This window comes from Chiloscyllium punctatum, chromosome 3 (assembly GCF_047496795.1).
Source record: "Chiloscyllium punctatum isolate Juve2018m chromosome 3, sChiPun1.3, whole genome shotgun sequence".
Classification (NCBI taxonomy): domain Eukaryota; kingdom Metazoa; phylum Chordata; class Chondrichthyes; order Orectolobiformes; family Hemiscylliidae; genus Chiloscyllium; species Chiloscyllium punctatum.
In genome coordinates, this window is record NC_092741.1 from 56,198,248 (window position 1) to 56,219,242 (window position 20,995).

General features: G+C 39.0%; 1 protein-coding gene across 1 annotated transcript in view; it reads right to left on the bottom strand.

Annotated features, from left to right (window-relative positions):
- Window positions 1–20,995, bottom strand: part of ibtk (inhibitor of Bruton agammaglobulinemia tyrosine kinase) — a 115,940-nt gene that overhangs the window by 45,429 nt on the left and 49,516 nt on the right. The window contains exons 10-18 of the mRNA XM_072553432.1: window positions 17,814–17,991; window positions 12,383–12,563; window positions 9,658–10,263; window positions 9,102–9,188; window positions 7,120–7,202; window positions 6,985–7,022; window positions 5,443–5,539; window positions 3,548–3,649; window positions 2,038–2,155 (exon numbers count right to left, since the gene is read on the bottom strand). Of these exons, the coding sequence (XP_072409533.1) occupies window positions 2,038–2,155; window positions 3,548–3,649; window positions 5,443–5,539; window positions 6,985–7,022; window positions 7,120–7,202; window positions 9,102–9,188; window positions 9,658–10,263; window positions 12,383–12,563; window positions 17,814–17,991 (1,490 nt within the window). The remainder of the gene's footprint in view (window positions 1–2,037; window positions 2,156–3,547; window positions 3,650–5,442; window positions 5,540–6,984; window positions 7,023–7,119; window positions 7,203–9,101; window positions 9,189–9,657; window positions 10,264–12,382; window positions 12,564–17,813; window positions 17,992–20,995) is intronic.

Sequence of the window (20,995 nt, forward strand, 5' to 3'; positions counted from 1 at the left end):
TGCCCATCCTCATTCACAACTGGATGAGGCAGTGTCCAGTGTGGATTTGGTCAATTGGTTGTGAATCACTCAGCTCTATCACTTGCTGCATATACCATTCAACATGCAAGTGATCCTGTGTTACTGTTTCAACAGGTGGACATCTCATTTTTTGGTATACCTGGTGTTGGTTCTTATAAAACCTTTTCATTGAATGAGGATTGATTCCCCTGGCTTGATGGCAATGATAGAGTGGGTGTATACAGATTGCATTGGAGTGTAATTCTGCTGTTGCTGATGGCCAAAACACTTCACAAATGTCCAATCTTGTGTTGCTAGAACCTTTCAAAATCCACAATGATAGTGCCACACAATTAAAAGACATCCTCAATGGAGTAACAAGACTTGATCGCCACAAGAACAGTGTCACACCTATGAAGTACGTATTTTACTGTTGCCAGGTCATTCAGCAACTGCCACAGACTCGGTCATAAACTAGGTGCTTTCGGGTTTAACAACTCAGCCTGTAGGAGAACTACCTAGCCACTCTTAGCAATGGACATTGTAGAATCATCCGAAAGATAACTCTCCCAATTTTGGCACGAGCATAGAGATGTTAATATGGTGGACACTCAAAGGATGCTTCCTCTCATAGATTCTGGTCCTAGACTCTTCCAAGACATAAGGGATGCCAATTTAAGACTGAGAGGAGGAGGGATTTCTTCTCTCAGAAGGTGGAGATTTCTTGAAACTCCTTGCCACAGAGATTGTGCAGGCACAGTTCAAGTGTAAACTTAAGGCTGAGACAGACTCTTGATCAATAGAGGAATCAAGGGTTATGGAGGAAGGACAGGATGAGTGCTGGTTTGAGGGGCCTACATGGTTTAATAGTTCAGTTTCTGGTCAACATTAATCCCAAAAAGGATTACAGTGGAATCTCAGTAACTGTGGCCTGACCGAATGTCAAAAGGAAGTGACCTTGTCTTTTGTAAGAAGGTCATTACCTACAATAACTGTGGCATAATTGCTTTCTGGCATCTGGAAGTTCAGTTCCCATTGTCAGTTCTTTACAAGGGGAGGAGTACAGTTATTTTGATGTATGACTTTTAGGAGAATAATAATAATAAAAGTTAGAGTCATAGAGATATACAGCATGGAAACAGACCCTTCGGTCCAACTCATCCATACCAACCAGATGTCCTAGTCTAGTTCCATCTGCCAGCATTTGGCCCATATCCCTCGAAACACTCCCTATTCATGTACCCATCTAGATGCCTTTTTAATGCTGTAATTGTACCAGCCTCCGCCACTTCCTCTGGCAGCTCACTCGATGCACTTATCACCCTATGCGTGAAAAGGTTGCCCCTTAGGTCTCTCAAATCTTTCTCCTGTAAACTTAAACCTATGCTTTCTAATTTTGGACTCCACGCCCCCCCCCCCCCCCCCCCCCCCCCCCACCTCCACCGGGAAAAGACCTGTCCCTTTACCCTATCCATGCCCCTTGATTTTATAAACCTAAGGTCACACCTTAGCCTCAGACTCTCCTGGGAAAATACTCCTAGTCTATTCTGCCTCTTTATAGCACAAATCCTCCAACCCTGGCAACCTTCTTGTTAATCTTTTCTGAATCCTTTCACGTTTCACAACATCCTTCCGATAGGAAGGAGACCAGATTGCATGCAATATATCAAAAGTGGCCGAACAAATGTACTGTACAGCCACAACATGACCTCCCAACTCCTATACACTGACCAATAAAGGCAGGCATACGAAATGTCTTCTTGACCATCCTACCTACAACGCCACTTTCAAGGTACTATGAACGTGCACTCCATGGTAGTAGCAGGTAATAGTGTTTTGGAAGATAGTTCTAGGAAGAATATCTGAAAGATTGGGTTCCAGTGGTAAAACAGAAGACTAGGAAAACTGTCAAACTGACTGACTCATGAATCATATCATGTTGAATATGTAGCCTCAAAAATAAAAAGATAAAGACAAACTATTATAGGATACACATTCAAGGAATAGGAATGGCAAATCAAGAGAAATGGCTCTTACCTTGCTTCAAGCAGAGCTGCCATATTTATACCTATGAATTGTAGACAGGACAGTTTTAACTGTTCAGCGTTGTACATCGTAGCAAACTCCAAAAGTTCTGAAGCATTTTTTAAAGTTACTGAAACAAAACAAAGTTAAGCCTGTTAATATTCAGGAAAACTTAGCAATGATGAACAAGAAATCATCTAAGCCTGCAAGCCTTTTCTACCAATCAAAATCAATGAAATTACATTTTACCTCTATCTTCCTATCTTTGTTCCACATTCCACAATTGATCTGTCTTGAAAATTTCAACTGATCTACTATTTGTACTTTTGAGTAAAAGTTCAATATTTCCAGGATTCTTTGCATGAAAAAATGTTTTCCAATTTAAATAAAAAATGGCCAAACTCTATTTTTAAGATAATGCCCTCTTTTGTGGGCTCCTCCACAAGGAGAAATAGCTTCATTGTATCCACACTTGTGAATCTCTTCATTTTAAGTTCCTGAACTAAAGCACTCTTCAAACTCCTAACTTCAGACTAGGATAGTTTACAGAAGGTCTCACATGCAACTATAGAGAAATAGGAAGCAAAAAGACTGTTTCAACCTTCTCAATCATATAGAAGGAGTCAGAAAACTCATTTGAAATCTTTCTTATTTTAACAATTTAGAATTAGTGACATGGTGCTCAAAACAAGTTAAGAAAGTTAAATAATTGAGGTTTTATGATCTCACTGACTTTTTACTTTATCAATTATAATATTTTGATGAAATAGTTGGCTTTAAAATTTATTTGAACTAAAAATAACTGATAATTATTTGCAATTATTTTTGCAAGTCAATTTTATATTGCTTGGCAACATAGAACTTAAATACTGTTAAAAGCAGACAAGAAGTAGCTGTGTGTGTCTTGGCAGCTATCAAAACTAGGCCCAATCACTTAACCTATTGATATTTCTTTGCAACATTAGGCTCCCCCCTTATAATGCCTCCCATCTTATATATGGGGCTTCCTATTCCATAACCCAATTTGTTAATACAGTAAATATTTGAGGCCACATCGATCTTTGGATGGCACCATTCACCACTATTCACATTCGGCCATAAGTCATCTCATGTTCATTTTTGTGTTTTTTTTTAAAAAAAGTGTATATAGAAATTCCTTTTCCCCAGGTAAATCGAGGGCCCTGCATACACTGAGCTTCTGACATCTGCAAATACATCACATAAGGCCATAGTAATCTTGGGTTGGCTTCCAGTGTAACTTGCAACAGTCAAGGTTGTAACTTACAGGCCGAGCCTGCAAATTAAGGTTGCCAGTTCATTGTTTTTGCTGCATTGCCATGTCAATCATGATCTAACTAATCAATAACCTTTCCTTATGTTGAATAAAATTAACCCCTTGCCCCCACTGGCTGAGTTGTTGAATGCTAAAGCACCAAGTTGATGACACAGAGTCCGTGGCAGATGCTGAATGAACTGGCAACAGTAAAAACTGTTCCTGCAAAATTAAGTTAAAAAATCTCACATTTTTCTGTAATAGCCACTTCACAAATCTCCTTCAGACGATTGATAAGAAGCTGATCAGCAACCACGAGTACGTTACAGATGAATTCCACATCTGATGATTCTGTTGGAAAAATAATTTACAAGTAGTATTCTTTATCAGCATTAAACATCGTACAAACTTAAGCATAACTGAGACAGTAATTCCCATCAATAACATGTATTCCTGATTGTTCAGCGCTGTTCATGGCACAATGACATTTCAAGCAGTTAAACATTACAGAGGTTAACTGTTGATGAAATCAACCAATATTTTGTTGTAATGTCTCAAACTGAAATACTTAAGCTTTTCACTCATACGACGCAATAAAAAGTAAGTTGAGAGCTCCTCAAAATTTTGAGCAATCTTTTTTCCCTAAACTGGATGGTATGAACTTTTTGAATCAGGCCCAGCTGATCGTTCCTGCCAGCTGTAACAACCATGCTTGAAAATATTTTTATTTCTTAACCCGGTTTGATTTGCCTATAAACTCAATACGAAATTAAGTTAACTGTGGAGCAAGATTGGAACCTTAGATTTAAGGTCATGATTGCAGTGGAAAAAAAGATGTTGCACCACCTTGTCAAGGGCAAATAATTATGGCCATTACACACTGGCCCAACTAGTGACTCCTACATCCCACGTATGAATTATTTTTTAAAAAAACCTTCAGAATCTTGGATGAAGTCACCTCTCATTCTTCTAAACTGGAGAAAATGCAAAATAAAATTACTTGATATCAGAACTGAGGGGATATACACTTGTGTGTGTGTATATATATATATAAAAATCATACAACCATTCTTTTCCCTCCAGTAGAAAACAGAGTCGCCACCTAATAAAAAAGGTCTTGCAAGATTACGAAAGGGTTTCATGAAGTAGCCACAGAGATGTTTTTCGCTTGCAAATAAAATCAATAGCTGGGATTCATAAATAAAAAAGACAATGACTAATAAATTGGAAATTCAAAAAATCTGTTCTACCCAGTCTCAATGTCTTTGTCACTTCTAAAACTTTGCTCTTCCAACACATGCATCCTGACAGCCTCCTGTCTTCCACACTATAGAAACTTGAGGTCATCCAAAACTATCTACTTCCGTCCTAAGCCATACCAAGTCTAGTTTCCCCCATTTTGCATGTGCCTGTTGAACTGAATTGATTGTCACATGTACCAAGACACAGCAAAAGGCCTGTTGAGCAAAATTCAATCCAGTTCAAGAAACAATTTGATTTTAAAATTTTCACCTTATTTTCAAAATCCTTCACAGTTTAGATCCTCCGCTCTAACTCCCTCCAGCATTATAACTCTGAAATATCAACTCCCACTCCAACTGAAAGATTCATAGATGCACAAGAATAAGTGCGTTACCATTAGTAGCCATGCCTTCAACTGCCGACATCTTAAAGCTCAAACTACCTTCCCAAACCCCCTAACATCTTTAAAATTTTAAGACAAATCTTTAAAAACTACTTAAATCATCTGTCCCAATACCTCTTTATGCAGTTTATTGTGAAATTTTATTTGACAGCACTCCTGGGATCTACCCTGGGATGTTTTAGCCAATACAAGTTGTTGCCGATGAGTATAGTTAGAATGGGAGAACACAGTTGAGGCACATAGATAAATGCATTTTAAGATAAGCATGAACAAGGACGGACTAAAAAGGATAGATTGATGGATTTAGAAGAGGAGTGTGAGGAGGTTCATATGAAGCACAGACACTGGCATAGATCAATTCTTATATGTAACTACATCCTCATACTTTGCAACATTATGTACTAAACTGCTGGTAGAGGGCAAAGGAAAGGCAGGCATTTGAAATAAGCACTCTGCATTTACACGATTGAATACAAGTCATGGAAAATATCATCCTAACCTTTAACAATTGGTGCTTCATCAGTGTAAATATAATCCAAAATAACCTCCAAAATGTCAGAATGAATGGGCATTTCCAAAGCTGTGCAACAGGACGCCTAAACACAAAAATGCAGGGGTGGAAAGGTGAATGGGATGTGTCAGGGACAGGTTGGTGGTGGAAGGAAGGAAAAGATTGGGAAGGGAGAGAAAAATAGAAAAGAGATCAGATCAATTAAAAGCATAGAATTACACTTCAATATTGATTGCTTTCTATTTCATCTCAAAAGAATTTGGCTGGAGCAAGAGGCATATTTGTCAACTGGCTGTCCAGTTGACAAGTGTCTTCAGATGTTTACTTGGGACTAAAGCTACTAAAAACAGTAATGCAGCACAAATGAGAGAGAATCTGAAACAGCAAGATTCCTTTATCTGTTTGGCTTTACAACTTCCAAAATTACCAACATAACATAACAAACATTTGTTAAGAAAAACAATGCAGAAAGAGTACAGATCATTTCAATTATTCAGAATACATCACATGAATTTTTTCTTTTGAATTGAGATGATTAAGAAAGTCATCAGCTTAAAACATCGGAGATACACACCATTCTTATTGATCAATCACTTATCTATTTTGTTATGCAGAAACCTCTACGTTTAACCATTTTCAATTAGTGCTAATTGACACCAAAGATCAGACATTTTCCCCACAATAAATTCAAGTAAAATGGTGAGGTTATGCAATTTGGCAGGAAGAATAGAGGAGCTGAATATTATTTCAAATGGAAGACAACAGCAAAAAACATAACAGAGAGATTTGGAAGTCCACAAATAAAAATCATAACAACTTAGCAGCATACATGTTCAGGATTTAATAGGTAAGGAAAATGGAATGTTGACCTTTACTTCAAAAGGGAACGAACGATAAAATCAAGGAGCTCTTGTTAAAACTACATAAGGCACTAGTCAAACCACAGAAGGAAGAGAGTGAACAGTTACAGGACACTTATCTGAAGACAGACAGACTGGCATTAGACTGTCACTAAACTGGCCCCTAGCATAGGGACATTGCGCAGATTAGGACTGTACTCATTGGAGTTTTGAAGAATGAGGGGTGACCTTATTGAAACATATAAAAGATTCTTAGAGAACTTGTCAAGGTAGGTGTGAAAATTTTGTTTTCCCTTGTGGAAAGGCTGGGAACAAATAGCAAAATTTCAGAACAACAGATTGCCCATTTAAGACAGATAAGGAGGAATTTCTTCACTCAGAAGGCAGTAAATCTGTCGAATTTTACTGCAAAAGGGCTGTACGGGCAAAAGGTTAAGATCTGTTAAATCAGTAACAGATCGAGAGCTATAGGCAAAAGGCACCAATGTAGAGTTGAGGATGATCAGATTGGCCATCTTCGTACTGAATGGTGGAGCAGAAGTAGTCATGGGCTGAATGGCCTACTTCTGCTCTTGCATCTTATGGCTTACATAATTCACAGCAATAAATGCTCACTTTCGACAGTTTTCAGTCCAACTAGGTTTTATTACACAAAAAAATATTTAAATACCTCAATCCAGGGATTACTCAGCATTTTGTGGAAGTATTCTAAAAGAAAGTAAATATAATTTATAAATTATTCTGGACAGGAATTCAAATTCAAGCAACATTCATGCACATAAATAAACAAAAAGAACATCTTTACCTAGTCTTGCACAGAGCACACATTTGTGGCAGTCAAATTCTTTTCCATCTTTAGATCTCAAAGTTACATCACACAAATATGAACTAATAGGAAACAAAGAAAAGGTAAGAATAAAAATTTGCTTCTGGAAAATGGAGAGATGAACAATCAATCACAACAAAATTAAATTGTAGAATAGAGACACCTGGGGTTCAAGTATATAATACTTTGACATTTGCAACATACAGTTAAACAAGGTGGTTAAGAAGGCATTGAGCACACTTGCCCTCGTTGCTCAGTCCATTGAGTATAGGAGTTGGGATGCCATATTGAAGTTGAACAGGACAGTGGTGCTGCCTCTTCTGGGGTACCCTATTTTGGGAAGGATATTAAACTGAAAAGGGTTCAGAAAAGATTTACTGAGATGTTGCTTGGAATGAAGGGTTTGAATTATAAAAATATGGGCTGGATAGACTGGGATTTTTTCCCCTGGAGTATACAAGATTGAGGGGTGACCTTATGGAAAAGATGTAGATAACATGAGTAATAAAAAAGGTATTTTCCCCCAAGGTGGGGGTTCAAAACTAGTGAGGAGAAAGATTTTAAAGAAAAAAAAAACAGGACGAAGGGCAAATTTTATTAAAAAATAGAAAGTGGTACGTGTGTGGAATGAACTGCCAGAGGAAATGGTGGATGCAGGTATAGTTGCAACAATGAAAAGACATCTGAACAAGAACTTTATTAGGAAAGATTTGGAGGGATATGGGCCAAGCACAGGGGAGGTGGGATTAGCTTAGTTTAGGAATGTGGTCAGCGTGGAATAGTTGGACTGAAAGAGTCATACAGCATGCAAACAGATCAATGATACTTACTTTAGTGAAGTAGAGGCATGCCACTGCATTGTGATAGAACAGGAGGGTGATAAGCAAGATCATTCCCATACCAGGTTTTTTTCATTAAAACTTACTTTCCTCATCTCCCAGATGCCAATGCTGCTTGGGTTTCATTCCACAGGCTTTGGCATCATGCTCAAGCAATTACTCTTCAAATATTAACCTAGACTGTAACTGTCTGCTGCTTATCTGACAATATAAAGCACTGTATCATGCCACTTTATCACGATCATCCCAAGTCATCACATACAGAAGGAAATAACAAGGAAAGGTCATTAAGATCTGCAAAACTAGATAGCTTTCTCCTTCTTTGACTGTTGGGAGAGATGTGAAGATCAACAACTAGAAAGAGACTAGAAAATTAAAGCGTTAGCTTTATACTGGTGTACATTAGCACATTTATTCATGATGTGCTTAATGTTCGATTTATAACAAGCATTTTAAATAAATAATACTTTTAAACACTTGCACTTCAAAGTTGTATTCAATTTTGACACAGAAGCTAATTACAAAGAAACCAGAAAACCACTTGAGAATGAAAATTCACCCCAATACATAAAAATTTCTACCGGTCATGCAATTTTTTTCTAGTTATTATCAATAACTATATTCACCAAAACTACATGTACAAATTATTTAGAAAATTCACAACCTTGAACTGTATTGCCAATCCTTCATTGCTGCTTGGTTAAAAACCTGGAACTGTTTTGCCAAGAACAATACAGATATACCTACACCATATGGAATGTAGCAGCAATGGAGGGGTAGGTAACAGATGCTGGCCTGACCAGTGGCGCAAACATCTCACACGGAGTTTGTGATAAAAAAAATTCATGAGGAAATAAATTGCAAATCATTTTTGTACTACCTTGTGAAGAAAAATTCAACCGTTATCCAAACATATGTGAGTCGGAGTTGTCAAAAGATTTTTGACTATTTAATGTACCTAAGTATTTAAAGGTTAAGTCCAAAATAAAAAAGTTAACTAACTTTTCAAAATAACATGCTTTAAGGCTAACACCAGAAAAAAGGTATCATATTGCACAATACTCAAACATATTTTAATGCTTTATCCTTACACTATTTGAAGAGATAAATACCACACCTTACCATTTCTTTCGGGTAAACTTCAGTTTGTTTCCACCTTTCTTATGCACAACCTTTATCTTCCAATTTTCCAATCTGACCCCTTCTAATCTGCAAATGCAATATTTAAATTTTTATGAAGCATTTAAATTACCCAAACATAACCATTTTGAGATCCACATGGTAAGGCAACAGTCATTTAGAAATAAAGAGATTTAAAATATTTAGAATTGAGGGACAACTGGGGCAAATTACTTCATTCTAATCAAATTCTCTGGAAAATATTCAGTATCAGTCCTGCTAAACATCATCGATATTGATGACAGAGTACGTGGTGGGAGAAAAAAACTTCCCGATTATTGCCTCATTAGAAGTTCAATGGAAACATACACCCAGATAAATACCTTTGAAGGTCTGGAGGGGAACTAAATAAAAATAAAAATGAAAATACTGTGCAGAACAATATTTTAAAATAATGGAAACTGACAACTTGTTCTTCTTATAAAAAGAGAAGAAACGTCTGCCTTTGACAAATACAGAAATCTCACCCTCTTAAATTTGGTTTATCCCTTAATCTTACCTTGCAGAGAGACTGGCAAGACCAAGCTTTTTTGCCATAACCTGCAGCATTTTAATTGGATTAGCCTCCTCATTAAGCCCTCTGCTTTTTTTGTTGCTTTTACTTTTGGTTTTTGATTTTTTACATGGCAAATTTTCATAAACTTCAAACGCAGATTTCCCTTTCACTTCTTCACAAAAGCTGAAATTCTGCATAGATTCTTCCATGTTGGATATTAAAGGATCTTGATAAGTTACTATTTTATCTGTGCAATGGATTTTTGGTTTGTAGCCTTCAGTTAGCATGTCACAAGTATCTGTATATATAAATTGTAAAATATAGGCAAACATGTCAGCTTGAATCTTATCCAGAATGTACAAGTCACATCCCATTGTATCACCTTCCTGTCGGCGGATATCAGGCATGTCAACATGTTCTTCATCAGGAAAGAATAGCTTCCGAAAGTAGTCTGATCGCATGGCCAGAATATACCTGTGGCTGGGAAAAACCTGATTGCCAACTTGACATGTGACATTGTGGATACTGTCAGTTTCAGTGGCTTCCCTGAGTAGTTCGCCAAAGTCTTCATTAAAGCTGGAGGAAGACACGTTTGGAATTTCATACAAGCTAAAAAGAAAAAGAAAAAAAAAAGATGAACATTCCATGAAAGAGTACAAATATAAAAATAAGACCAAATTAGACAGCGTAGAAAATGGTAACAAACACAGGTGACAAGAGGACATGCATGTCAAAGTTGACAGACATGGTCCAATATATAATAATTGTATTCACATTAAAGTGCACAAGTATGACTATTAAGATAGATGTATTATATAAAAGGGAAATTGTTAAATATCTGAAAAGGCAAAAAGACAGTCAAACAGGAATTGAAATAGGAGAGTTTAGTAGATGGTGCTAACTGAACATTGAGCACTTATGGACCAGACCAAATATCCTCAAAATATATTAAAGATGCCTAGACTCCAACTTCTTCCTATTTTTAAAGGCAAACTTAAAGCAGGTGTTCCAGATGCAATCAGATTGGTCAAACTACCAGGCTTAAAATAAAACACTATAGTTAAAATACAAAGAAAAGAATTGGAAAACTTGAGAAAAATAGAATATTTAACTATTAAATTGCAACTGCTCCAATATTGGAACAGACTACTTGGTACTTCTGTCTCAACCTCCAGTCATAAAAGGAAACCAGGGCAAATTACAGCTCTCAAAGCCATAGCATCGCCACAGTTCTGACATGAATTATTGGCTGAACGACCACCTGTACTATTATCTCCAGTGATACTATAAATGTAGAAATTAACGTGAAGAAAGGCTTGTAATTATGCAATGTTTATTGTGATCTGAACATTCCAAAATGCTTTATTAGCTAATAAAGCACTGGTTTTCTTGTAAAGCAGACAGACATTGTTGAAATGTGGCAAACATACCAGTGAATTTGCACTGTGTACATTTCCATAAACAGCAATATGATTGCATCCTTTGAAACAAAATGACAAGGCTACTAACTGAGCCATGATTGAAATTTCTGTGAATCTTTGGATCAGCATGGGATCATGTGGTATAATAAAAATACCTCTAGTTTAACACAAGGACATTGCAATATATTATTTTATTCCAAGAAATGTTTCAGTAAACTGGACAGTTAGAACTTTTAGGTCTTAGTTAGCATACCCCTCAAATACAACTTTGACCCGATAAGCTTGCAGCAAAGAATCTGCTGTTTTTTCATTCTTCATAAAGTAAACGAGCCATAAGACCACAACAGGGACTTCTGCTCGTCTCAAATTCCAGTCTGTCACTTCCCATTTCACCATCCACCCAGTTAACCTAAATATTGCCATCATTGTGAAATTCAGTCAATACCCTTTTAAACAGGCAAAGCAGTATCGTATCAGCTTGCCTAATACCACTCCAAGCACCTCACCAAAAATAAGATAAACATAAACTTGAATAAAAAGAGTATAAAATGAACAATTAAAATTTGAACAAATGCACTGGTAACAAACCAGATTATGCAATCATATTTCAACACTGAGAACTATTTATCTTGAGCATTTAGTGAAACTACTTCATATTTCTACTCATATCTTTATTTTTCAGATATACTCAAATATGTTGTCAAAACATTTCATCTTGCATTCATCAGGACAGATTCAAAAGTGTCAAATTCTAAAGGAAGCAACTGTTTACACACCAGGAAACTAAAGAAAAGCGTGTTAGGGGAGATAAAAAAGTCTATTCCCTCTAGTATAGAAACAATTCAATACAAGTGAATATAATCGTTACAGTAACGTTAGATCAGTTAGAAATAAACTAAAAAGCACTTTTTCTAATGCAGAGGTTGCCTCAAGTCTGGAACACCTGATTCCAAAAAGGGACATACAGTGAAAAGATAATAGAGGTCCAACTGCATGATTTAATAGGGAAATAGTGGCTTGAAGATGAATATCCAACTCTTGTTTCTATTTGCAATACTCCCTTATTACAGATTATTCCTAGCTGGTGTTTTAGTACATGGAGGGGAGAAAAAAAAATTTCAAAGTCAGTCCAAATTATTACACTTCATGATTAGCAGCTATCACAAGAGCTGATTATTAGAATATTCACAATCTAAAATAGGCATAAAGGCAGTAAAAAGACCAGCAAGTGGATTTCCTTCTATTCTTTTTATCTCTCCGGTGAATGTTATTCATGCAAGGTTACCTGTGACAAACTAAAGACGTACCTAGTTTTAGGGTCAGATTGTAGAATAGCAAAGTTGCGCCCATTCATATCCATGGTGACAGAAACGGCACGATGAACACAAGGAAGCTTTTCAAGTCTAATCCGTTCATACAAGATGTTGTTCATTCCAATTGTGTTAACAAAATGATCCAAAGGGTTTTGCAGAGCATTGGACAATTCCTCTAATAAAAACAGGAAACCCAGTTCAAGTGATAACATACTTCCATGCCAAATTAAAAGGCTGAATTCCAAACTAAAGTCAAACTTACCTTTTTTTTTTGCCCTGGGTATTATACAAATTCCAATAGTGTGAACAAAGTTGAGTGGTGCATTCTGAATACTTTACAAAGTCACTGCCACAACAATGGTTTAAGGTGTTAATAGTTCAAATACCTAGGAATATTTTAAATCATGACAATGACAATACATCGTAATCTGGGTACTGAAACAACTCACTGTGACAGATCGACATCAACTTCTAAAGTGGAAACTTAAAACAGGGTAACAAAATCCCTTTTCGATAATCCCTTTCTTTCAACCACTAATCTGCAAAGAAAAATCTCTCAAACTGTAACCATCCAAACCACCAACAGTTACCTCTGACAAAAATTGCACTGGCAAGAAATAATCACAAGTATGTAGTATCTCCTAGTTTTATTATCTTATTCACATGCAGTGATTGATACAGCTACATCCCATTTTAATTAAGCCTAAATGGTGAAATTTCTTTGGATTGTAATCTTTTAAGCTACATAATAGTTATTCATTTTACATCATATCTACTCTGCTAGAAAATACTTAGGAACCCATACAGACATTATTTTGGATCTGTCTGCATTGTGACCAAATCAGTGAATCAACTTTTTCTTCTCCAGAGCAACTGGCTTACGTTTGACCCACAGAAGTATGCTGACTTTTTCTTAGAGATGTTTTTTGTAGCAAAGTGAAACTTGTTCCCTTTGGTTCTTTGTGTCATGTAGTAATCGTTGCAGGGCAGAGAGGGCTATTCCAACCATCACATTAGCACTGGCTTGCAGCATTTCACACAGCGCCATGCTTCTGCCTTTTCTCCATAACTGTGCACAATGTTTCTATTTAAAAAACAATTAATGCCCTCCTGAATGTCTCAATGGAGCCTCCACCATACTTCCAGGAAATCCATTTCATAACATAAGCACCTGAGGGGCTGTAAAACCTGCTAAAGGTATGCAGAGAGACGGGGAAACAAATGAGAGAAAAAAAAAGAATGAAGACAAAAGGCAGAAAGATGAGGTATGAGACAGCCAGGCAGGGAGACTAAGCAGGAAAAAAAGGAACAAAAAAAAAGTCAGGGATAGAGGAACAGGAGTTAAAGGAAAAACAGGAGTTGAAGGAAAGACACAGACTTAGGAGGGGATATCTACCATTCTCATGGTTTCTCACACTCCATGAAGGACAGACCCTGCTCCTGGATTTTGCTTCAGCCTGGCTGGTTCAGGGAGGGGTAGGAGGTAGGGAGATTAAAAAGGATCAAAACAGGCATAGAGATTGCAACATATGGGGTGCTGCGTATATGGAACGAGCCATGAAGTACAGGCTGGTACAATTACAACATTCAAAACCCATCTGGTTGGGTATATGAATAGGAAGGGTTTAGAGTGATATGGACCAAATGCTGGCAAATCAAACCAGACCCATCAGGATGTCTGGTCAGTGCGGACGAGTTGGACCGAAGGGTCTGTTTCCAGGTTGTGAGACTATGTCTCTATGTACTCCCTTGCTTTCTTCATCCTTCTAAAATACATCGCCTCACACTTTTCAGGATTAAACTCCACTTGCCACTGTCTAAACTATATGATCCTGTGATCGAAGACTTTCCTCCTCGTGGCTTACCACACCAATTTTCACGTCATCTGCAAATTTACTGATCATACCTCCTACATTCATTTCTAGATCATTGATACACACAACAAACAGCAATGCACCCAGCACTGAACCTGGTGGTATGCCTATGGACACAGGCTTCCAGTCACATAAACACTGATAATCGCTCTTTGCTTCCAGCCTCTAAGCCAATTTTGGATCCAATTTGTCAAACTGCTGATCTTACAGCTCTTAAAGTTATGCAAGACCTTGTCAAAAGCCTTACTGAGGTCCATGCAGACATGAAATGTATGACTCTCATCTGCATACCCAGTTATCATCTCAAAGTTCAATGACATTTGCTGGCATGATCTCCCCTTTACAAAACCATATTAATTATCCTTGATTAATACTGTCCTTCAGATTTTATTCACTAGTTTCCCTACCACAGATGTTAGACTCACTGGACCGTATTTTCTCGACTTATTCTTAACATCCTTCTTGAATAATGGAACCACAATAGTTGTCCTCTCCTGCTCTGACACTATGGCCAGAGAAGATTTGAAAATTAATGTCAGAGTCCCTGTAATCACCAGCCACATCAGTTTAAGATATGTTTAAGATAGCAGTTTTATCTCAGCCCAGGACAGGTTGTTATTGAATAGGATTTAATATCGGGACAGAATGCTCGCACAGACTATCATCCATATTAAGAGATGTTACATCTGCATTTATGACACGCATGCTTAAATGAGAAACAATTATACAAACTAGTTTATGTTAAAAAAATCCACTCAAATAAATTCATAAATCAATGTCACAGAATCCTTACAGTGCAGAAAGAGGCCATTCAGCCCATTGAGTCTACAGTGGTTCTCTGAACAGCATCTTATCCAGACCCAGCCTATCACCCAATCCATGTAACCCTAAATTTACCATATCTAATCCCCCTAACCTGCACATTGTAGAAATTTCACACAACCAATCCATTAACCTGCACATCTCTGGAGTGAGAGGGAAGCAGAGCATCCAGGGGGAAACAGACAGCCAATGCTAGAATCAAACCCAAGTTCTTAGATATTTAGGTCAAGTAGATTGGATGGGGAGGTGTTTGTGCAGTGTGTCCAGGAAGCTTTACTAACTTAGTATGTAGATTGTCCGACCAGAGAGGAGGCCATATTGGATTTGGTACTTGGTAACGAACCGGGATAAGTGACGAGCTTGTTAGCGGGTGAACATTTTGGTGATGGTGACCATAATTCTGTGACTTTCACCTTGGTTATGGAGAGAGATAGGTGCGTGCAATAGGGTAGATTTTACAATTGGGGAAAGGTAAATACGATGCTGTAAGAAAGGATCTGAGGAGCATAGGCTGTCAGGGAAGGATGTCGTGGAAATGTGGAACTTTTTCAAAGGAACAGATACGACATGTCCTTGATATGTATGTACCTGTCAGGCAGGAAAGAGATGGTCGTGTGAGGGAACCTTGGTTGACGAGGGAGGTTGAATATCTTGTAAAGAGGAAGAAGGAGGCTTATATAAGGTTGAGGAAACAAGGTTCAGACAGAGTGTTGGAGGGATACAGGATAGCCAGAAGGAAGCTGAAGAAAAGGGATTAGGAGAGCTAAGAGAGGGCATGAAAAATCTTTGGCGGATAGGATCAAGGATAACCCCAAGGCATTTTATGTGTATGTGAGAAACATGAGAATGACGAGAACGAGGGTCGGTCTGATCAAGGACAGCAGTGGGAGACTGTGTATTGAGTCGGAAGAGATAGGAGAGGTCTTGAATGAGTACTTTTCTTCAGTATTTACAAATGAGAGGGACCGTATTGTTGAAGAGGAGAGTGTGAAACGGACTGGTAAACTAGAGGAGATACTTGTTAGGAAGGAAGATGTGTTGGGCATTTTGAACAACTTGGGCCTGACAGGATATACCCTAGGATTATGTGGGAAGCAAGAGAGGAAATTGCAGAGCCGTTGGCAATGATCTTTTCATCTTCATTGTCAATGGGGGTGGTACCAGGGGACTGGAGAGTGGCGAATGTTGTGCCCCTATTCAAAAAAGGGAATGGAGATAAACCCCGGGAATTACAGGCCAGTTAGTCTTACTTCGGTGGTAGGCAAAGCAATGGAAAGGGTACTGAGGGATAGGATTTATGAGTATCTGGAAAGACATGGCTTTATTAGGGACAGCCAGCATGGATTTGTGAAGGGTAGGTCTTGCCTTACAAGTCTTATTGAATTCTTTGAGGAGGTGACCAAGCATGTGGATGAGGGTAGAGCAGTGGATGTAGTGTACATGGATATTAGTAAGGCATTTGATAAGGTTCCCTATGGTAGCCTTATGCGGAAAGTCAGGAGGCATGGGATAGAGGGAAATTTGGCCAGTTGGATAGAAAACTGGCTAACCGGTCGAAGTCAGAGAGTGGTGGTAGATGGCAGATATTCAGCCTGGAGCCCAGTTACAAATGGAGTTCCGCAGGGATCAGTTCTGGGTCCTCTGCTATTTGTAATTTTTATTAATGACTTGGCAGAGGGAGTCAAAGGGTGGGTCAGTAAATTTGCAGACGATACGAAGATTGGTGGAGTTGTGGATAGTGAGGAGGACTATTGTCAGCTGCAAAGGGACTTCGATATGATGCAGAGCTGGGCTGAGGAGTGGCAGATGGAGTTCAACCCGGTGTAGTGTGTCCATTTTGGAAGGACAAATAAGAATGCGGAATACAGGGTTAACAGTCGGGTTCTTAGTAAGGTGGAGGAGCAGAGGGATCTTGGGGTCTATGTTCATAGATCTTTGAAAGTTGCCACTCAGGTGGATAGAGCTTGTAAGAAGGCCTATGGTGTACTAGCGTTCATTAGCAGAGGGATTGAATTCAAGAGTCGTGAGGTGATGTTGCAGCTGTACAGGACCTTGGTAAGGCCACATTTGGAGTACTGTGTGCAGTTCTGGTCGCCTCACTTTAGGAAAGATGTGGAAGCTTTGGAGAGGGTGCAGAGAAGATTTACCAGGATGTTGCCTGGAATGGAGAATAGGTCATACGAGGATAGGTTGAGAGAGCTAGGCCTTTTTTCATTGGAACGGCGAAGGATGAGGGGTGACTTGATAGAGGTTTATATGATGATCAGGGGAATAAATAGAGTAGACAGTCAGAAACTTTTTCCCTGGGTACAACAGAGTGTTACAAGGGGACATAAATTTAAGGTGAAGGGTGGAAGGTATGGGGGGGGGGGGGGGGGGGGTGGAAATGTCAGGGGTAGGTTCTTTACCCAGAGAGTGGTGGGGGCATGGAATGCACTGCCTGTGGGACTGGCAGAGTCAGAATCATTGGCGACCTTTAAGCGGCAATTGGATAGGTACATGGATGGGTGCTTAACCTCGAACAAATGGTCGGCACAACAGCATGGGCCGAAGGGCCTGTTCTGTGCTGTATTGTTCTATGTTCTATGTTCTAGGCATTGTGAAGCAGCAGTGCTAACCTCTGAGCTACCATGCTGCCAAACTAGAGAAGCATAACCCCCAATAAATTTTCACTGAAATTTAAATTCATTTAAAGAAATTAATCAGAGCAACAAGATTGAAGTTTTTACCTTTCCTTTCCAAATTTGTTTTTTCTCCTCCTGCCCAGTGTCCTGTAAACCCTTCACCATCTTGTGTTACAAACATCATTTCATGTTTGCTCAAAGCAATGTCTGACACGAAGACTTGACGGCCATAAGCCCACCGACACTGTTTAATTATGCAGCTTGAAGATCGCCAACAAAACACCTGATGGGGAAAACAAAAAGGAGGAAATTGAAACAAGTGAGTGAATGAGTGAACGAACGAACGAACAAACATGATTATCCCCATCCAATAAACAAAGACAAACAGCACAATAAGAAAATGGCACTCTGTAGCTTGGAGCAGGGTTCTTTGCAACATTCAAACTGCCTAATCTTTAAGCTTCAAACTTCCACTTTTTTTTGCTTCGACAGAAAGATGAGAGATGATTTGATAAACGGTGTACAAGATGATAGAGGCATAAATAGAGTGGACAGCCTGAGACATTTTCTGAGGGCAGAAATGGCTATCATGAGGGCGCTTAATTTTAAGGTGATTAGAGGATAGTTTTAGGGGAGATGTCAAAGGTAGGTTCTTTAGACAGTGTTGGGTGCCTGGAATATACCACCAGTGGTAGTAGAGTCAGATACATTAGGGACATTTAAGTGAGTCCTGGATAGGCACATGGATAATAGCAAAATGAAGGGTACGTAGGTTAGTTTGATCTTAGAGTCGGATAAAAGGTTGGCACAACAATCAGGGCTGAAGGGCCTGTCCTGTTCAACGTTGTAATATGGAAAGGGATCAGTGAAGAGAAACATATTCTTTAACTGGGTCCACGAAGTGGATAGATGTTATAGAAGCTGAAAGAAGCACATGTTCCCAAAGTAGTTTCAGGGGAAAAAAAAAGATTGGAAGAGCTACCACCTCCAAAATTCCACCTTCGTAAGTCAGAAAGAGGTTAGGATTGCTTATGGCTGAAACTAAAGCTCTCCAATCCATATTCTGAGTAATTGCATAACTGACTGAAACTAGAAGCAAGCTATATGGCCCACTTCAGCACTGGTGTTTTACTACATCATTCTATTTAATAATCCTAATGCCAGAATCCTCCTTGGTATCTGTACCCATTTGAAGTAAGTAGCCAATGCTCGATTAAAAAAAAAGACAATTGCCTCTACCTCAAATCAATACCATTGTTTGCAGATACTGTGTTCAGCTCCATTTGCAACTTTTATCTACTAACTTCTGACTGACAACGAACTGCTCTTCAGCTGTAGAGCTCAGCTTATTGGATCACTGTTCATTTCCTATTTTCATCTATTGATAGTACTGTATGTTGAACGTGCAGTTATTTCCACATTCTCCACCCTTTCATAATCCATTGAGCTATGCAGTTCCTTTGGCATAAGTATGGAACGAGAGTAGGGTCACGATCCCCTCCAATATCGATAACTTCTTAAAAGATATGTGAAAAGTAGCATTGACTAAACACCATTTCTGTAGGCAATTAAGAGCATAAGTAGTAGGAACAGGAATAGGCTGTTTAGCCGCTTGAGGGTACTTTGCCAACATATTCTGATCAGACACTCCTTAGGTCCACTTTTCTGCCCTTTTCCCCATGAGTTCTCTACTGGTCAAGAACCGGTCTCAGCCTTCAATACAAACAAAAACCTCTGCTCCCACAGCTCGATCACCTGGAGTGGTGTAATTTTTAAAACTTTGTCCACCCTAGTCCAACACTGACACCTCCAATTCAGGCCAATCAGTTTAAACGTGTTCTCAAAACTAGCCCCCTGTACCAGGCTTCAATCACATCTTCCCTTATGTAAAAGGGACCAAAGCTGATTAAAATACTTCAGTTGTGATCTCACCAGCACCTTGTACATTTGCTGTAAGACTTCTCTAATCTTATGGGCAAAAGGGAGGACTGCAGATGCTGGAAACTCTAGACAATAGGTGCAGGAGTAGGTCATTCTACCCTTCGAGCCTGCACCTCCATTCATTATGATCATGGCTGATCATCCTTAATCAGTATCCTGTTCCTGCCTTATCCCCATAACCCTTGATTCCACTATCCTTGAGAGCTCTATCCAACTCTTTCTTAAACAAATCCAGAGACTGGGCCTCCACTGCCTTCTGGGGCAGAGCATTCCACACACCCACCACTCTCTGGGTGAAGAAGTTTCTCCTCATCTCTGTCCTAAATGGCGTACCCCTTATTTTTAAGCTGTGTCCTCTGGTTCTGGACTCACCCATCAGCAGAAACAGGTTTCCTGCCTCCAGAGTGTCCAATTATTTAATAATCTTATACGTCTCAATCAGATCCCCTCTGTCTTCTAAACTCAAGGGTATACAAGCCCAGTCTCTCCAGGCCATGCTAAATTGCCCGTAGTGTTAGGTAAGGGGTAGATGTAGGGGTATGGGTGGGTTGCGCTTCGGCGGGGCGGTGTGGACTTGTTGGGCCGAAGGGCCTGTTTCCACACTGTAAGTAATCTAATCTAATCTAATCTTTCAACATAAGATTGTCCTGCCATTCCAGGAATTGACCTTGTGAACCTACACTGCACTCCCTCAATAGCCAGAATGTCTTTCCTCAAATTGAGACCAGAACTGCACACAATATTCCAGGTGCGGTTTCACTAGGGCCCTGTACAGCTGCAGAAGAACCTCTTTGCTTCTAGATTAGAGTGGTGCTGAAAAAGCACAGCAGGTCAGGCAGCATCCGTGGAGCAGGAAAATCAAAGTTTCGGGCAAAAGCCCTTCATCAGGGATGGAAGGAGGGAGCCTCCAGGGTGGAGGGATAGAATCCCTGAAAGTGGATAAACTAATTTCTCTCATTATGATTATTTTATCCAGTGTCCTAACTGGTTTCCCTCTTGTAACTATAGCAACCCAGTCTCCTATGCTTGTTGTTGAACAGATATCAGAGTAGATCACATGACCCTCTTCCATTCTCCAGTTTAGTATCACAAAATATAGCCTTCAGTTATTTATAGCAGTTGTTTGCTATTTAGATTTACTTTGAATATTAAATATTATTTAAGATTAGATTAGATTCCCTACAATGTGGAAACACGCCCTTCGGCCCAACAAGTCCACACCAACCCTCCAAAGAGTAACCCACCCAGACCCATTTCCCTCTGACTAATTCTAACACTACAGTGTTAACAGAAGGTACATAAATTATTATAGGTCACAGATATCAGAATGAATTAATTATGGGTGA